Source organism: Thalassophryne amazonica, chromosome 9, assembly GCF_902500255.1.
Source record: "Thalassophryne amazonica chromosome 9, fThaAma1.1, whole genome shotgun sequence".
Classification (NCBI taxonomy): Eukaryota; Metazoa; Chordata; class Actinopteri; order Batrachoidiformes; family Batrachoididae; genus Thalassophryne; species Thalassophryne amazonica.
Window position 1 is genome coordinate 393,790 of NC_047111.1, and position 14,082 is coordinate 407,871.

Below are 14,082 nucleotides of genomic sequence, written 5' to 3' on the forward strand. Positions count from 1 at the left end.
CTGCAGCACCGCCATTATACCATGGGGACTGATACACTAGTTTAGATGGCACAGAGACGGTACTGCAGCACAGCCATTATACCATGGGGACTGATACACTAGTTTAGATGGCACAGAGACGGTACTGCAGCACCGCCATTATACAATGGGGACTGATACACTAGTTTAGATGGCACAGAGACGGTACTGCAGCACCGCCATTATACCATGGGGACTGATACACTAGTTTAGATGGCACAGAGACGGTACTGCAGCACCGCCATTATACCATGGGGACTGATACACTAGTTTAGATGGCACAGAGACGGTACTGCAGCACCGCCATTATACCAAGGGAACAGATACATTAATTTAGACAGGACAGAGACGTCACTGCTGCAACATCGCGATACCATGGGGACTGATACACTAGTTTAGATGGCACAGAGACGGTACTGCAGCACCGCCATTATACCATGGGGACTGATACACTAGTATAGATGGCACAGAGACGGTACTGCAGCACCGCCATTATACCATGGGGACTGATACACTAGTTTAGATGGCACAGAGACGGTACTGCAGCACCGCCATTATACCATGGGGACTGATACACTAGTTTAGATGGCACAGAGACGGTACTGCAGCACCGCCATTATACCATGGGTCTGATACACTAGTTTAGATGGCACAGAGACGGTACTGCAGCACCGCCATTATACCATGGGTCTGATACACTAGTTTAGATGGCACAGAGACGGTACTGCAGCACCGCCATTATACCATGGGGACTGATACACTAGTTTAGATGGCACAGAGACCGTACTGCAGCACCGCCATTATACCATGGGGACTGATACACTAGTTTAGATGGCACAGAGACGGTACTGCAGCACCGCCATTATACCATGGGGACTGATACACTAGTTTAGATGGCACAGAGACGGTACTGCAGCACCGCCATTATACAAAGGGAACAGATACATTAATTTAGACAGGACAGAGACGTCACTGCTGCAACATCGCGATACCATGGGGACTGATACACTAGTTTAGATGGCACAGAGACGGTACTGCAGCACCGCCATTATACCATGGGGACTGATACACTAGTATAGATGGCACAGAGACGGTACTGCAGCACCGCCATTATACCATGGGGACTGATACACTAGTTTAGATGGCACAGAGACGGTACTGCAGCAGTACCACTATACCATGGGGACTGATACACTAGTTTAGATGGCACAGAGACGGTACTGCAGCACCGCCATTATACCATGGGGACTGATACACTAGTTTAGATGGCACAGAGACGGTACTGCAGCACAGCCATTATACCATGGGGACTGATACACTAGTTTAGATGGCACAGAGACGGTACTGCAGCACCGCCATTATACAATGGGGACTGATACACTAGTTTAGATGGCACAGAGACGGTACTGCAGCACCGCCATTATACCATGGGGACTGATACACTAGTTTAGATGGCACAGAGACGGTACTGCAGCACCGCCATTATACCATGGGGACTGATACACTAGTTTAGATGGCACAGAGACGGTACTGCAGCAGTACCACTATACCATGGGGACTGATACACTAGTTTAGATGGCACAGAGACGGTACTGCAGCACCACCATTATACCATGGGGACTGATACACTAGTTTAGATGGCACAGAGACGGTACTGCAGCACCGCCATTATACCATGGGGACTGATACACTAGTTTAGATGGCACAGAGACGGTACTGCAGCACCGCCATTATACCATGGGGACTGATACACTAGTTTAGATGGCACAGAGACGGTACTGCAGCACCGCCATTATACCATGGGGACTGATACACTAGTTTAGATGGCACAGAGACGGTACTGCAGCAGCACCACTATACCATGGGGACTGATACACTAGTTTAGATGGCACAGAGACGGTACTGCAGCACCGCCATTATACCATGGGGACTGATACACTAGTTTAGATGGCACAGAGACGGTACTGCAGCAGCACCACTATACCATGGGGACTGATACACTAGTTTAGATGGCACAGAGACGGTACTGCAGCATCGCCATTATACCATGGGGACTGATACACTAGTTTAGATGGCACAGAGACGGTACTGCAGCACCGCCATTATACCATGGGGACTGATACACTAGTTTAGATGGCACAGAGACGGTACTGCAGCACCGCCATTATACCAAGGGAACAGATACATTAATTTAGACAGGACAGAGACGTCACTGCTGCAACATCGCGATACCATGGGGACTGATACACTAGTTTAGATGGCACAGAGACGGTACTGCAGCACCGCCACTATACCATGGGGACTGATACACTAGTTTAGATGGCACAGAGACGGTACTGCAGCACGGCCATTATACCATGGGGACTGATACACTAGTTTAGATGGCACAGAGACGGTACTGCAGCACCGCCATTATACCATGGGGACTGATACACTAGTTTAGATGGCAGAGAGACGGTACTTCTGCAGCGCCACTATACCATGGGGACTGATACACTAGTTTAGATGGCACAGAGACGGTACTGCAGCACCGCCATTATACCATGGGGACTGATACACTAGGTTAGATGGCACAGAGGCGGTACTGCAGCACCGCCACTATACCATGGGGACTGATACACTAGTTTAGATGGCACAGAGATGGTACTGCAGCACCGCCATTATACCATGGGGACTGATACACTAGTTTAGATGGCACAGAGACGGTACTGCAGCACAGCCATTATACCATGGGGACTGATACACTAGTTTAGATGGCACAGAGACGGTACTGCAGCACCGCCATTATACAATGGGGACTGATACACTAGTTTAGATGGCACAGAGACGGTACTGCAGCACCGCCATTATACCATGGGGACTGATACACTAGTTTAGATGGCACAGAGACGGTACTGCAGCACCGCCATTATACCATGGGGACTGATACACTAGTTTAGATGGCACAGAGACGGTACTGCAGCACCGCCATTATACCAAGGGAACAGATACATTAATTTAGACAGGACAGAGACGTCACTGCTGCAACATCGCGATACCATGGGGACTGATACACTAGTTTAGATGGCACAGAGACGGTACTGCAGCACCGCCATTATACCATGGGGACTGATACACTAGTATAGATGGCACAGAGACGGTACTGCAGCACCGCCATTATACCATGGGGACTGATACACTAGTTTAGATGGCACAGAGACGGTACTGCAGCACCGCCATTATACCATGGGGACTGATACACTAGTTTAGATGGCACAGAGATGGTACTGCAGCACCGCCATTATACCATGGGTCTGATACACTAGTTTAGATGGCACAGAGACGGTACTGCAGCACCGCCATTATACCATGGGTCTGATACACTAGTTTAGATGGCACAGAGACGGTACTGCAGCACCGCCATTATACCATGGGGACTGATACACTAGTTTAGATGGCACAGAGACCGTACTGCAGCACCGCCATTATACCATGGGGACTGATACACTAGTTTAGATGGCACAGAGACGGTACTGCAGCACCGCCATTATACCATGGGGACTGATACACTAGTTTAGATGGCACAGAGACGGTACTGCAGCACCGCCATTATACAAAGGGAACAGATACATTAATTTAGACAGGACAGAGACGTCACTGCTGCAACATCGCGATACCATGGGGACTGATACACTAGTTTAGATGGCACAGAGACGGTACTGCAGCACCGCCATTATACCATGGGGACTGATACACTAGTATAGATGGCACAGAGACGGTACTGCAGCACCGCCATTATACCATGGGGACTGATACACTAGTTTAGATGGCACAGAGACGGTACTGCAGCAGTACCACTATACCATGGGGACTGATACACTAGTTTAGATGGCACAGAGACGGTACTGCAGCACCGCCATTATACCATGGGGACTGATACACTAGTTTAGATGGCACAGAGACGGTACTGCAGCACAGCCATTATACCATGGGGACTGATACACTAGTTTAGATGGCACAGAGACGGTACTGCAGCACCGCCATTATACAATGGGGACTGATACACTAGTTTAGATGGCACAGAGACGGTACTGCAGCACCGCCATTATACCATGGGGACTGATACACTAGTTTAGATGGCACAGAGACGGTACTGCAGCACCGCCATTATACCATGGGGACTCATACACTAGTTTAGATGGCACAGAGACGGTACTGCAGCAGTACCACTATACCATGGGGACTGATACACTAGTTTAGATGGCACAGAGACGGTACTGCAGCACCACCATTATACCATGGGGACTGATACACTAGTTTAGATGGCACAGAGACGGTACTGCAGCACCGCCATTATACCATGGGGACTGATACACTAGTTTAGATGGCACAGAGACGGTACTGCAGCACCGCCATTATACCATGGGGACTGATACACTAGTTTAGATGGCACAGAGACGGTACTGCAGCACCGCCATTATACCATGGGGACTGATACACTAGTTTAGATGGCACAGAGACGGTACTGCAGCAGCACCACTATACCATGGGGACTGATACACTAGTTTAGATGGCACAGAGACGGTACTGCAGCACGGCCATTATACCATGGGGACTGATACACTAGTTTAGATGGCACAGAGACGGTACTGCAGCAGCACCACTATACCATGGGGACTGATACACTAGTTTAGATGGCACAGAGACGGTACTGCAGCACCGCCATTATACCATGGGGACTGATACACTAGTTTAGATGGCACAGAGACGGTACTGCAGCACCGCCATTATACCATGGGGACTGATACACTAGTTTAGATGGCACAGAGATGGTACTGCAGCACCTCCATTATACCATGGGGACAGATAAGTTAATTTAGACAAGATGGAGACGTCACTGCTGCAAAGTCGTGATGTCATTGGCACAGATACGTTAAATTAGACAGCACAGGGACATCACTGCTGCAACGCCGCCATACCTTGGGGACAGTTACGTTAATTTAGACGGGACAGAGACGTCACTGCTGCAAAGTCACGATGCCATTGGCAGAGATACGTTAATTTAGATGGGACGGAGACGTCACTGCTGCAACATCGCGATGCCATTGGCACAGATATGCTAATTTAGACAGGACAGACACATCACTGCTGCAGCGCCACCATACCATGGGGACAGATAAGGTAATTTAGACGAAATGGAGATGTCACTACTACAGCATCACCATGGAGAAAGATAAGGGCAGATGATTTAGATGGGGCGGAGATGGTACTGCTGCAGTATCGCAATGCCACTGGCACAGATCTGCTAATTTAGACAGGACAGACACATCACTGTTGCAGCACCACCATACCATGGGGACAGATTTGTTAATTTAGACAGGATGGAGACATCATTGCTACAGCACTGCCATGCCATGGGGACAGATTTGTTAATTTAGACAGGATGGAGACATCATTGCTACAGCACTGCCATGCCATGGGGACAGATACGTTAATTCAAATTGGACAGAGACAGTACTGCTGCAGAGTAGCGATGCCATTGGCACAGATACATTAATTTTGACAAGACGGAGACGTCACTCCTGCAACACCGCCATACCATGGGGACAGATACCTTAATGTAGACGGGACGGAGATGTCACTCCTGCAGTGCCGCCAGACCATGGGGACAGATACCTTAATGTAGATGGGACGGAGACGTCACTCCTGCAGTGCCGCCAGACCATCGGGACAGATACGTTAATTTAGATGGGAGGGAGACAGTACTGCTGCAGCGTCACGATGGCATTGGCACAGATACGCTAATTTAGACAGGACAGAGACGTCAGAGCAGCAGCGCCACCATACCATGGGGACAGACATGTTAATTTAGACAGAACGGAGGCATCACAGCTGCAGCGCTGGTATCAGTGGTGGTCACAGCTCACCAAAAGTTAGTTTCGATAACAGATACTCAGCTAATTGAAAAGTTATCTTTTATAAAGTTAAACCGATAAACAACCTAAAAATTTATCAGAAGCTACAGCTAACTGATTACTTTCAGTATTGTCTCCGGTACACTTGCAACTTCTAACAAGTTGATTTTGAGTTTTAACACCACGATCGCTTTTGGTAGTATCAAACGCGACAAACAGACCCAAACAATGAGTCAGCAGTTCTGTCTTTGAGCATCCTGCCCCCTGCTGGAAGCTCCTGTTGACTACATATTTTGTAGCAGTGAAGCAGATGAGAGGATCAACAAAGCTCAACTCTCTACTCAATAACAGTGTCGCTGTGAGGCGGAGGTCTTGGAAAATAAAGCAGTGCTGACTTATGGTTTGTGATTTATAAATAAAATGAATACGGATAGAATAACTCCCTTAATGTCAATTCTGTCATTTGTACAAAGTTAAAATATAACACATAGCTTTTAATTTTAAATAATGTACTAATTCTGAAGTTTTGTGACAAACACAGACAGATGTGAAAGGGATTATGGGTAAATGAGCCTCCACTAACACTGATTGGTTGACTCATTCATTCTATGTAAAAACCAACACATTAATGTGATGTGACGTGTGTGTTGGTATTTAAATGTGCTTTTATACAATATGCCATTTTATTTATATGTAAAAAAAAAAAATAAGCCATTTGCAAAAGTCAACTAAGTCAAGTTGTGATTTGAAAACCATCTGAGGTAACCAGGGTCAAAAAGCATAGAACACTGCCATCTACTGGCACCCAGATGCTCAGCCCCTTACCCATAGTCCTTTGTGTACCTGTTTTTTTCACAAAAAAATCCACAACGACAATTGTAAATGAACATTATACAACCAAAATGTATACTTTTATTTCTTTAGCTGCAGTAAGAGGCTGCAACAACTCTCAGTTGCGCAAAGAATTATAATTTATGGGATATCTCAAGACTTAGGGTGAATATTGCCATGAACACTACTGGCCAGTAGATGGCAGTAGAGACCGTAGAGCAAACAGGAAAATATTGGAAAAGCAACCTGAGCTTCTTCTGACATTTAAAACAAACAATATCAAGTAAGAATGTCTATAAACCCAGATAATATATTCATGAGAGTTTTAGGCACAATATGCAAAGATTTTAATGCTGTTGGCCGTGTGGAGCCTGATCAGAGCATCTCAAATGCATTTCTCCTGTCGTGACTGCACCCATAATGCACTGGGCAGAGCACGTCCACACTAAAACCTTCGAAATTAGTGCAGTACTTTAAAACTAAAACATATAGCTGATATTTTCACGCTATAAAACTTCAGAAGTGACATTAATTTAAATAACATGTCTGAAATTAGTTTGGTTAAAATTTAACCATAAGTTAAAACTGTATGCCTCTGGATGACTTGGGTGATCTTGCCAGTAAATTGGTATGGTGTCAGGAGGAATTATCTTATGACCTTTTTGCCTCTGACTGCAGAAAACAGAGTGGTTTCTCCTTAAACCAGCTCTTTTCTGTTTCCAGACAACAGAGCTGTTTATCTGATACAAAACGGGTAAGCACTAAATTCCTTGATATCAGATTTAACAAATGGTTTTATCTGTTAAAGCTTTATTTACTTAACCTGCAAAAATATTAGTGATTTAAAAATTATTGGACCAAAATTTATTGGAAGATAACTGGTCCGATGATGGTTTTCAAAGTTATGTGAAAAGCTAATCCAATAATGAAAACATTATCTTCAATAATTAGTGGATTAGCGGAACTGTGCCCACCACTGGACACCATACCATCAAGACAGATACGTGAATTTAGATGGGATAGAGATGTCACTGCTGCAAAGTCGTGATGCCATTGGCACAGAAAGGTTCATTTAGACGGGACGGAGACGGTACTGCTACCAAGGGGACAGATAAGTTAATTTAGACAGGATAGAGATGTCACTGCTGCAGTGTCGCAATACCATTGGCACAGATATGCTAATTTAGACAGGACAGAGACGGTACTGCTGAAGCGCCACTATACCATGGGGACAGATAAGTTAATTAAAACGGGATGGTGACATCACTGCTGCAGTGCTATGACAGCATCACGCCAGGTTGCAGTTGACACTGTGAGCACTAGAGTCACTCTCACTTACTGATCGAGTTGGGCAACCACAGAAATGCACTTTGTATGGTGTCTGCATGTTAGCATCATGTCAGGCTTTTGAAGGCTGTCAATCTAAATCTGATGCACCAGTTGCACAAAGGGGTGGAGTCTCAGTGTGTTGCGTTGCCTTCATGTCTTCCTCAGACAGCACCCCTGAATGGTTGATTGGTTTGTCAGTGATGATAGGCAGCAGGACTCCACGCACGGTACCAGGACCTGAGAACACACCATGATCTGCTGTAAAATCACACCATATCAGCAACATCCTCAATCATAAGGAGCTACACACTGACCAAAAAGCTGTCAATCACAGCATAGTGCTGGGTGAGTAAAGTATGTAAAGTATGTAAGTAAAGTCCAGGTAATCACCACGTGAATGAGGTGAACCGAAGAAATGATGCTGTCAGCAGTCAGGAGCTGCTGGCTCTTCTGATGTCCTGAGAGAAGTGGAGAGACTGGTCCAAGTTTGGACTGAGTATATCAATATACTGCTGATATGTTACTTCATTATAACTGATACCAATAATGATCATCATTTCTTCCATTGTGTTCTCGTGTTACTTCTCGCTGCCAACCTTTATTTCCCACATTGTGTTTCGATTTTTGCTTGCTGAATTTGGTCACTTGCTCCACTAGATTGCTTCTCATGTTTTTGAACTTTTGTCTGTCCCTCTGACATTTCTCCTGCCAATCCATGGACACTGTCACCTTCAACTGACTGATCTCCTGGGTACTGACCTTTGACCTGGAAGAGTCACTAAAAACTGTTTTTGGCACTTTCCGGTGTGATCTTTACAATGGAGGCAATCCTCCACCCATAACAGCATTATTACTGATATAACTGATAATGTTGACATTGTTACTCTATTTCAACTGACACCATTAATGAAATTATTACTGATTACTGATATAACTGATATATATGAAGGGCATTTCCTTGTTGACTTTCTTGCTTGCCTCTACTGGTGGTTGGCTCTCACTGCGGTATTGTATCACTTCCTGTTCCGGAGCACAGTGGTGTTTTGCTGTATCTGTTAGCTGTTTAATCTGCGCAGTTAGATTGATCTAGTTAACTAGATAACGATTTGTTTCCCAGTGTAATCTTCACGTGCCTTAACTAAAGCACTCCCTCTGCTGAATCACCTCTAAATTATTTACACATTATTCACTGTGTGTTTTTAGGAATCCGCTAGCTTAGCGTAGCTACTAGCTCTTAGCCAGTTTAGCATGGCGGCTTCTCCTGTCTCTCCCGCACTTTTCTGCTCTGGGTGTGAAATGTTTAGTTATTCCTCGGCCTCCTTTAGCAGTAATGGTACTTGTAATAAGTGTAGCTTATTCGTAGCTTTGGAGGCCAGGCTGGGCGAATTGGAGACTCGGCTCCGCACCGTGGAAAATTCTACAGCTAGCCAGGCCCCTGTAGTCGGTGCGGACCAAGGTAGCTTAGCCGCCGTTAGTTTCCCTCTGGCAGATCCCGAGCAGCCGGGAAAGCAGGCCGACTGGGTGACTGTGAGGAGGAAGCGTAGTTCTAAACAGAAGCCCCGTGTACACCGCCAACCCGTTCACATTTCTAACCGTTTTTCCCCACTCGGCGACACACCCGCCGAGGATCAAACTCTGGTTATTGGCGACTCTGTTTTGAGAAATGTGAAGTTAGCGACACCAGCAACCATAGTCAATTGTCTTCCGAGGGTCAGAGCAGGCGACATTGAAGGAAATTTGAAACTGCTGGCTAAGGCTAAGCGTAAATTTGGTAAGATTGTAATTCACGTCGGCAGTAATGACACCCGGTTACGCCAATCGGAGGTCACTAAAATTAACATTGAATTGGTGTGTAACTTTGCAAAAACAATGTCGGACTCTGTAGTTTTCTCTGGGCCCCTCCCCAATCGGACCGGGAGTGACATGTTTAGCCGCATGTTCTCCTTGAATTGCTGGCTGTCTGAGTGGTGTCCAAAAAATGAGGTGGGCTTCATAGATAATTGGCAAAGCTTCTGGGGAAAACCTGGTCTTGTTAGGAGAGACGGCATCCATCCCACTTTGGATGGAGCAGCTCTCATTTCTAGAAATCTGGCCAATTTTCTTAAATCCTCCAAACCGTGACTATCCAGGGTTGGGACCAGGAAGCAGAGTTGTAGTCTTACACACCTCTCTGCAACTTCTTTCCCCCTGCTATCCCCTCATTACCCCATCCCCGTAGAGACGGTGCCTGCTCCCAGACCACCAATAACCAGCAAAAATCTATTTAAGCATAAAAATTAAAAAAGAAAAAATAATATAGCACCTTCAACTGCACCACAGACTAAAACAGTTAAATGTGGTCTATTAAACATTAGGTCTCTCTCTTCTAAGTCCCTGTTAGTAAATGATATAACTATTGATCAACATATTGATTTATTCTGCCTTACAGAAACCTGGTTACAGCAGGATGAATATGTTAGTTTAAATGAGTCAACACCCCCGAGTCACACTAACTGCCAGAATGCTCGTAGCACGGGCCGGGGTGGAGGATTAGCAGCAATCTTCCATTTCAGCTTATTAATTAATCAAAAACCCAGACCTTTTGTCTGACTTAGTGCTTAGCTCAGATAAGATAATTATAGTGGGCGATTTTAACATCCACACAGATGCTGAGAATGACAGCCTCAACACTGTATTTAATCTATTATTAGACTCAACTGGCTTTGCTCAAAATGTAAAAGTGCCACCTGTTGGGAAAGTGTAGGTACACGGACCCACAACAGGGGGCGCAAATGAACGGACAATGGAGGAAGTCAAATAACAACACTTTACTGTTGTGAATGGGCACAACAAACACAACAGATTACAACAATAGACAAAAAGCCAAATCACAAAAGGTGTCGTGTGGGCAGGCTCGAAGATAGAAGACGTCTGTCCAAAGTAGAACCGGAACCACACGATTTCCTCCGCCACCAGACCCCGGGAATACTGGAGCCGCCAAGTCCCGAACTCCCAGGTGGCCACTGCCTCCGCGTGTCGGACCTGGTACTGCTGGCGAGGAACAAAAAAACAATTAAATGTGGGCGCGTTTGCACCCAGCAATCCACACGGCAGGAAAACTACCTCCACCTCTCGTTGGAAAAAGAGTCTGCTATACGATGCACAAAAGTCACAAAAGGTTACTGTCGAAAGATCACACAGTCAGCTGAGAACGTTACCTTCCAGGTAGAGCGATATCTCGGCAAAGAGGTGGAGACGTCGTCCTGCTGATGTACCCCTGCTGATCAGGTGATTGGTAACAGCTGTTGCAGGTGATGCGTGACAGCTGTCACCCTGGCTGCTCCTGTGAGGCGGCTGCGCCCTCTGGTGCCTGGAGCCCGCACTCCAGACAGGGCGCCCTCTGGTGGTGGGCCAGCAGTACCTCCTCTTCTGGCGGCCCACACACCACCACCCACCACTTTAATCATATCTTAGATCTTGTTCTGACTTATGGTATGGAAATTGAAGACTTAACAGTATTCCCTGAAAACTCCCTTCTGTCTGATCATTTCTTAATAACATTTACATTTACTCTGATGGACTACCCAGCAGTGGGGAATAAGTTTCATTACACTAGAAGTCTTTCAGAAAGCGCTGTAACTAGGTTTAAGGATATGATTCCTTCTTTATGTTCTCTAATGCCATATACCAACACAGTGCAGAGTAGCTACCTAAACTCTGTAAGTGAGATAGAGTATCTCGTCAATAGTTTTACATCCTCATTGAAGACAACTTTGGATGCTGTAGCTCCTCTGAAAAAGAGAGCTTTAAATCAGAAGTGCCTGACTCCGTGGTATAACTCACAAACTCGCAGCTTAAAGCAGATAACCCGTAAGTTGGAGAGGAAATGGCGTCTCACTAATTTAGAAGATCTTCACTTAGCCTGGAAAAAGAGTCTGTTGCTCTATAAAAAAAGCCCTCCGTAAAGCTAGGACATCTTACTACTCATCACTAATTGAAGAAAATAAGAACAACCCCAGGTTTCTTTTCAGCACTGTAGCCAGGCTGACAAAGAGTCAGAGCTCTATTGAGCTGAGTATTCCTTTAACTTTAACTAGTAATGACTTCATGACTTTCTTTGCTAATAAAATTTTAACTATTAGAGAAAAAATTACTCATAACCATCCCAAAGACGTATCGTTATCTTTGGCTGCTTTCAGTGATGCCGGTATTTGGTTAGACTCTTTCTCTCTGATTGTTCTGTCTGAGTTATTTTCATTAGTTACTTCATCCAAACCATCAACATGTCTATTAGACCCCATTCCTACCAGGCTGCTCAAGGAAGCCCTACCATTATTTAATGCTTCGATCTTAAATATGATCAATCTATCTTTGTTAGTTGGCTATATACCACAGGCTTTTAAGGTGGCAGTAATTAAACCATTACTTAAAAAGCCATCACTTGACCCAGCTATCTTAGCTAATTATAGGCCAATCTCCAACCTTCCTTTTCTCTCAAAAATTCTTGAAAGGGTAGATGTAAAACAGCTAACTGATCATCTGTGTTGTGTGGGCCGCTGAAGAGGAGGTACTGCTGGCCCACCACCACCAGAGGGCGTCCTGCCTGGAGTGCGGGCTCCAGGCACCAGAGGGCGCTGCCACCTCACAGGAGCAGCCGGGGTGACAGCTGTTGCTTATCACCGAAGACAGCTGTCATCAATCATCATATCCACAATGGTATATCAGCAAGACGGCATCTCCACCTCATCGCCGAGATATCGTTCTACCTGAAAGGTAATATCCTCAGCCTGACAGCTTGATTGAAAGCCTTTTTGTGATTTTGTGAATGATAACAGACTTTTTCTCCAACGAGAGGTGGAGGTAGCTTCCCTGCCGTGCAGATTGCTGGGTGCAGACGCACCCACGTTTAACTGTGTTTTTGTTCCTCGCCAGCAGTACCAGGTCCGACACGCGGAGGCAGTGGCCACCTGGGAGTTCGGGACTTGGCGGCTCCAGTATTCCTGGGGTCTGGTGGCGGAGGAAATCGTGTGGTTCCGGTTCCGCTTTGGACAGGCGTCTCCTATCCTCGAGCCTGCCCACACGACACCTTGTAATTTGACCTTCGATCTATTGTGTGATCTGTTGTGTTTGTTGTGCACGTTCGCAACAGTAAAGTGTTGTTATTTGACCTATTCCATTGTCCGTTCATTTGCGCCCCCTGTTGTGGGTCCGTGTACTTACACTTTCCCAACAATCTGCAGAGGAATGGTCTATTTGAAGAGTTTCAGTCAGGTTTTAGAATTCATCATAGTACAGAAACAGCATTAGTGAAGGTTACAAATGATCTTCTTATGGCCTCAGAGAGTGGACTCATCTCTGTGCTTGTTCTGTTAGACCTCAGTGCTGCTTTTGATACTGTTGACCATAAAATTTTATTACAGAGATTAGAGCATGCCATAGGTATTAAAGGCACTGTGCTGCGGTGGTTTGAATCATATTTATCTAATAGATTACAATTTGTTCATGTAAATGGGGAATCTTCTTCACAGACTAAAGTTAATTATGGAGTTCCACAAGGTTCTGTGCTAGGACCAATTTTATTCACTTTATACATGCTTCCCTTAGGCAGTATTATTAGACGGTATTGCTTAAATTTTCATTGTTACGCAGATGATACCCAGCTTTATCTATCCATGAAGCCAGAGGACACACACCAATTAGCTAAACTGCAGGATTGTCTTACAGACATAAAGACATGGATGACCTCTAATTTCCTGCTTTTAAACTCAGATAAAACTGAAGTTATTGTACTTGGCCCCACAAATCTTACAAACATGGTGTCTAACCAGATCCTTACTCTGGATGGCATTACCCTGACCTCTAGTAATACTGTGAGAAATCTTGGAGTCATTTTTGATCAGGATATGTCATTCAAAGCGCATATTAAACAAATATGTAGGACTGCTTTTTGCATTTACGCAATATCTCTAAAATCAGAAAGGTCTTGTCTCAGGGTGATGCTGAAAAACTAATTCATGCATTTATTTCCTCT

The 14,082-nt window shown here is 45.3% G+C and overlaps 1 protein-coding gene across 1 annotated transcript in view; it reads right to left on the reverse strand.

Moving 5' to 3' along the window:
* Nucleotides 1-7,977: 7,977 nt before the first annotated feature.
* The window catches only part of pou2f3 (POU class 2 homeobox 3), a 258,269-nt gene continuing 252,164 nt past the window's right edge, over nt 7,978-14,082 (reverse strand). The window contains exon 13 of the mRNA XM_034177477.1: nt 7,978-8,309. Within this exon, the coding sequence (XP_034033368.1) occupies nt 8,267-8,309 (43 nt within the window). The 3' untranslated portion in view covers nt 7,978-8,266. The remainder of the gene's footprint in view (nt 8,310-14,082) is intronic.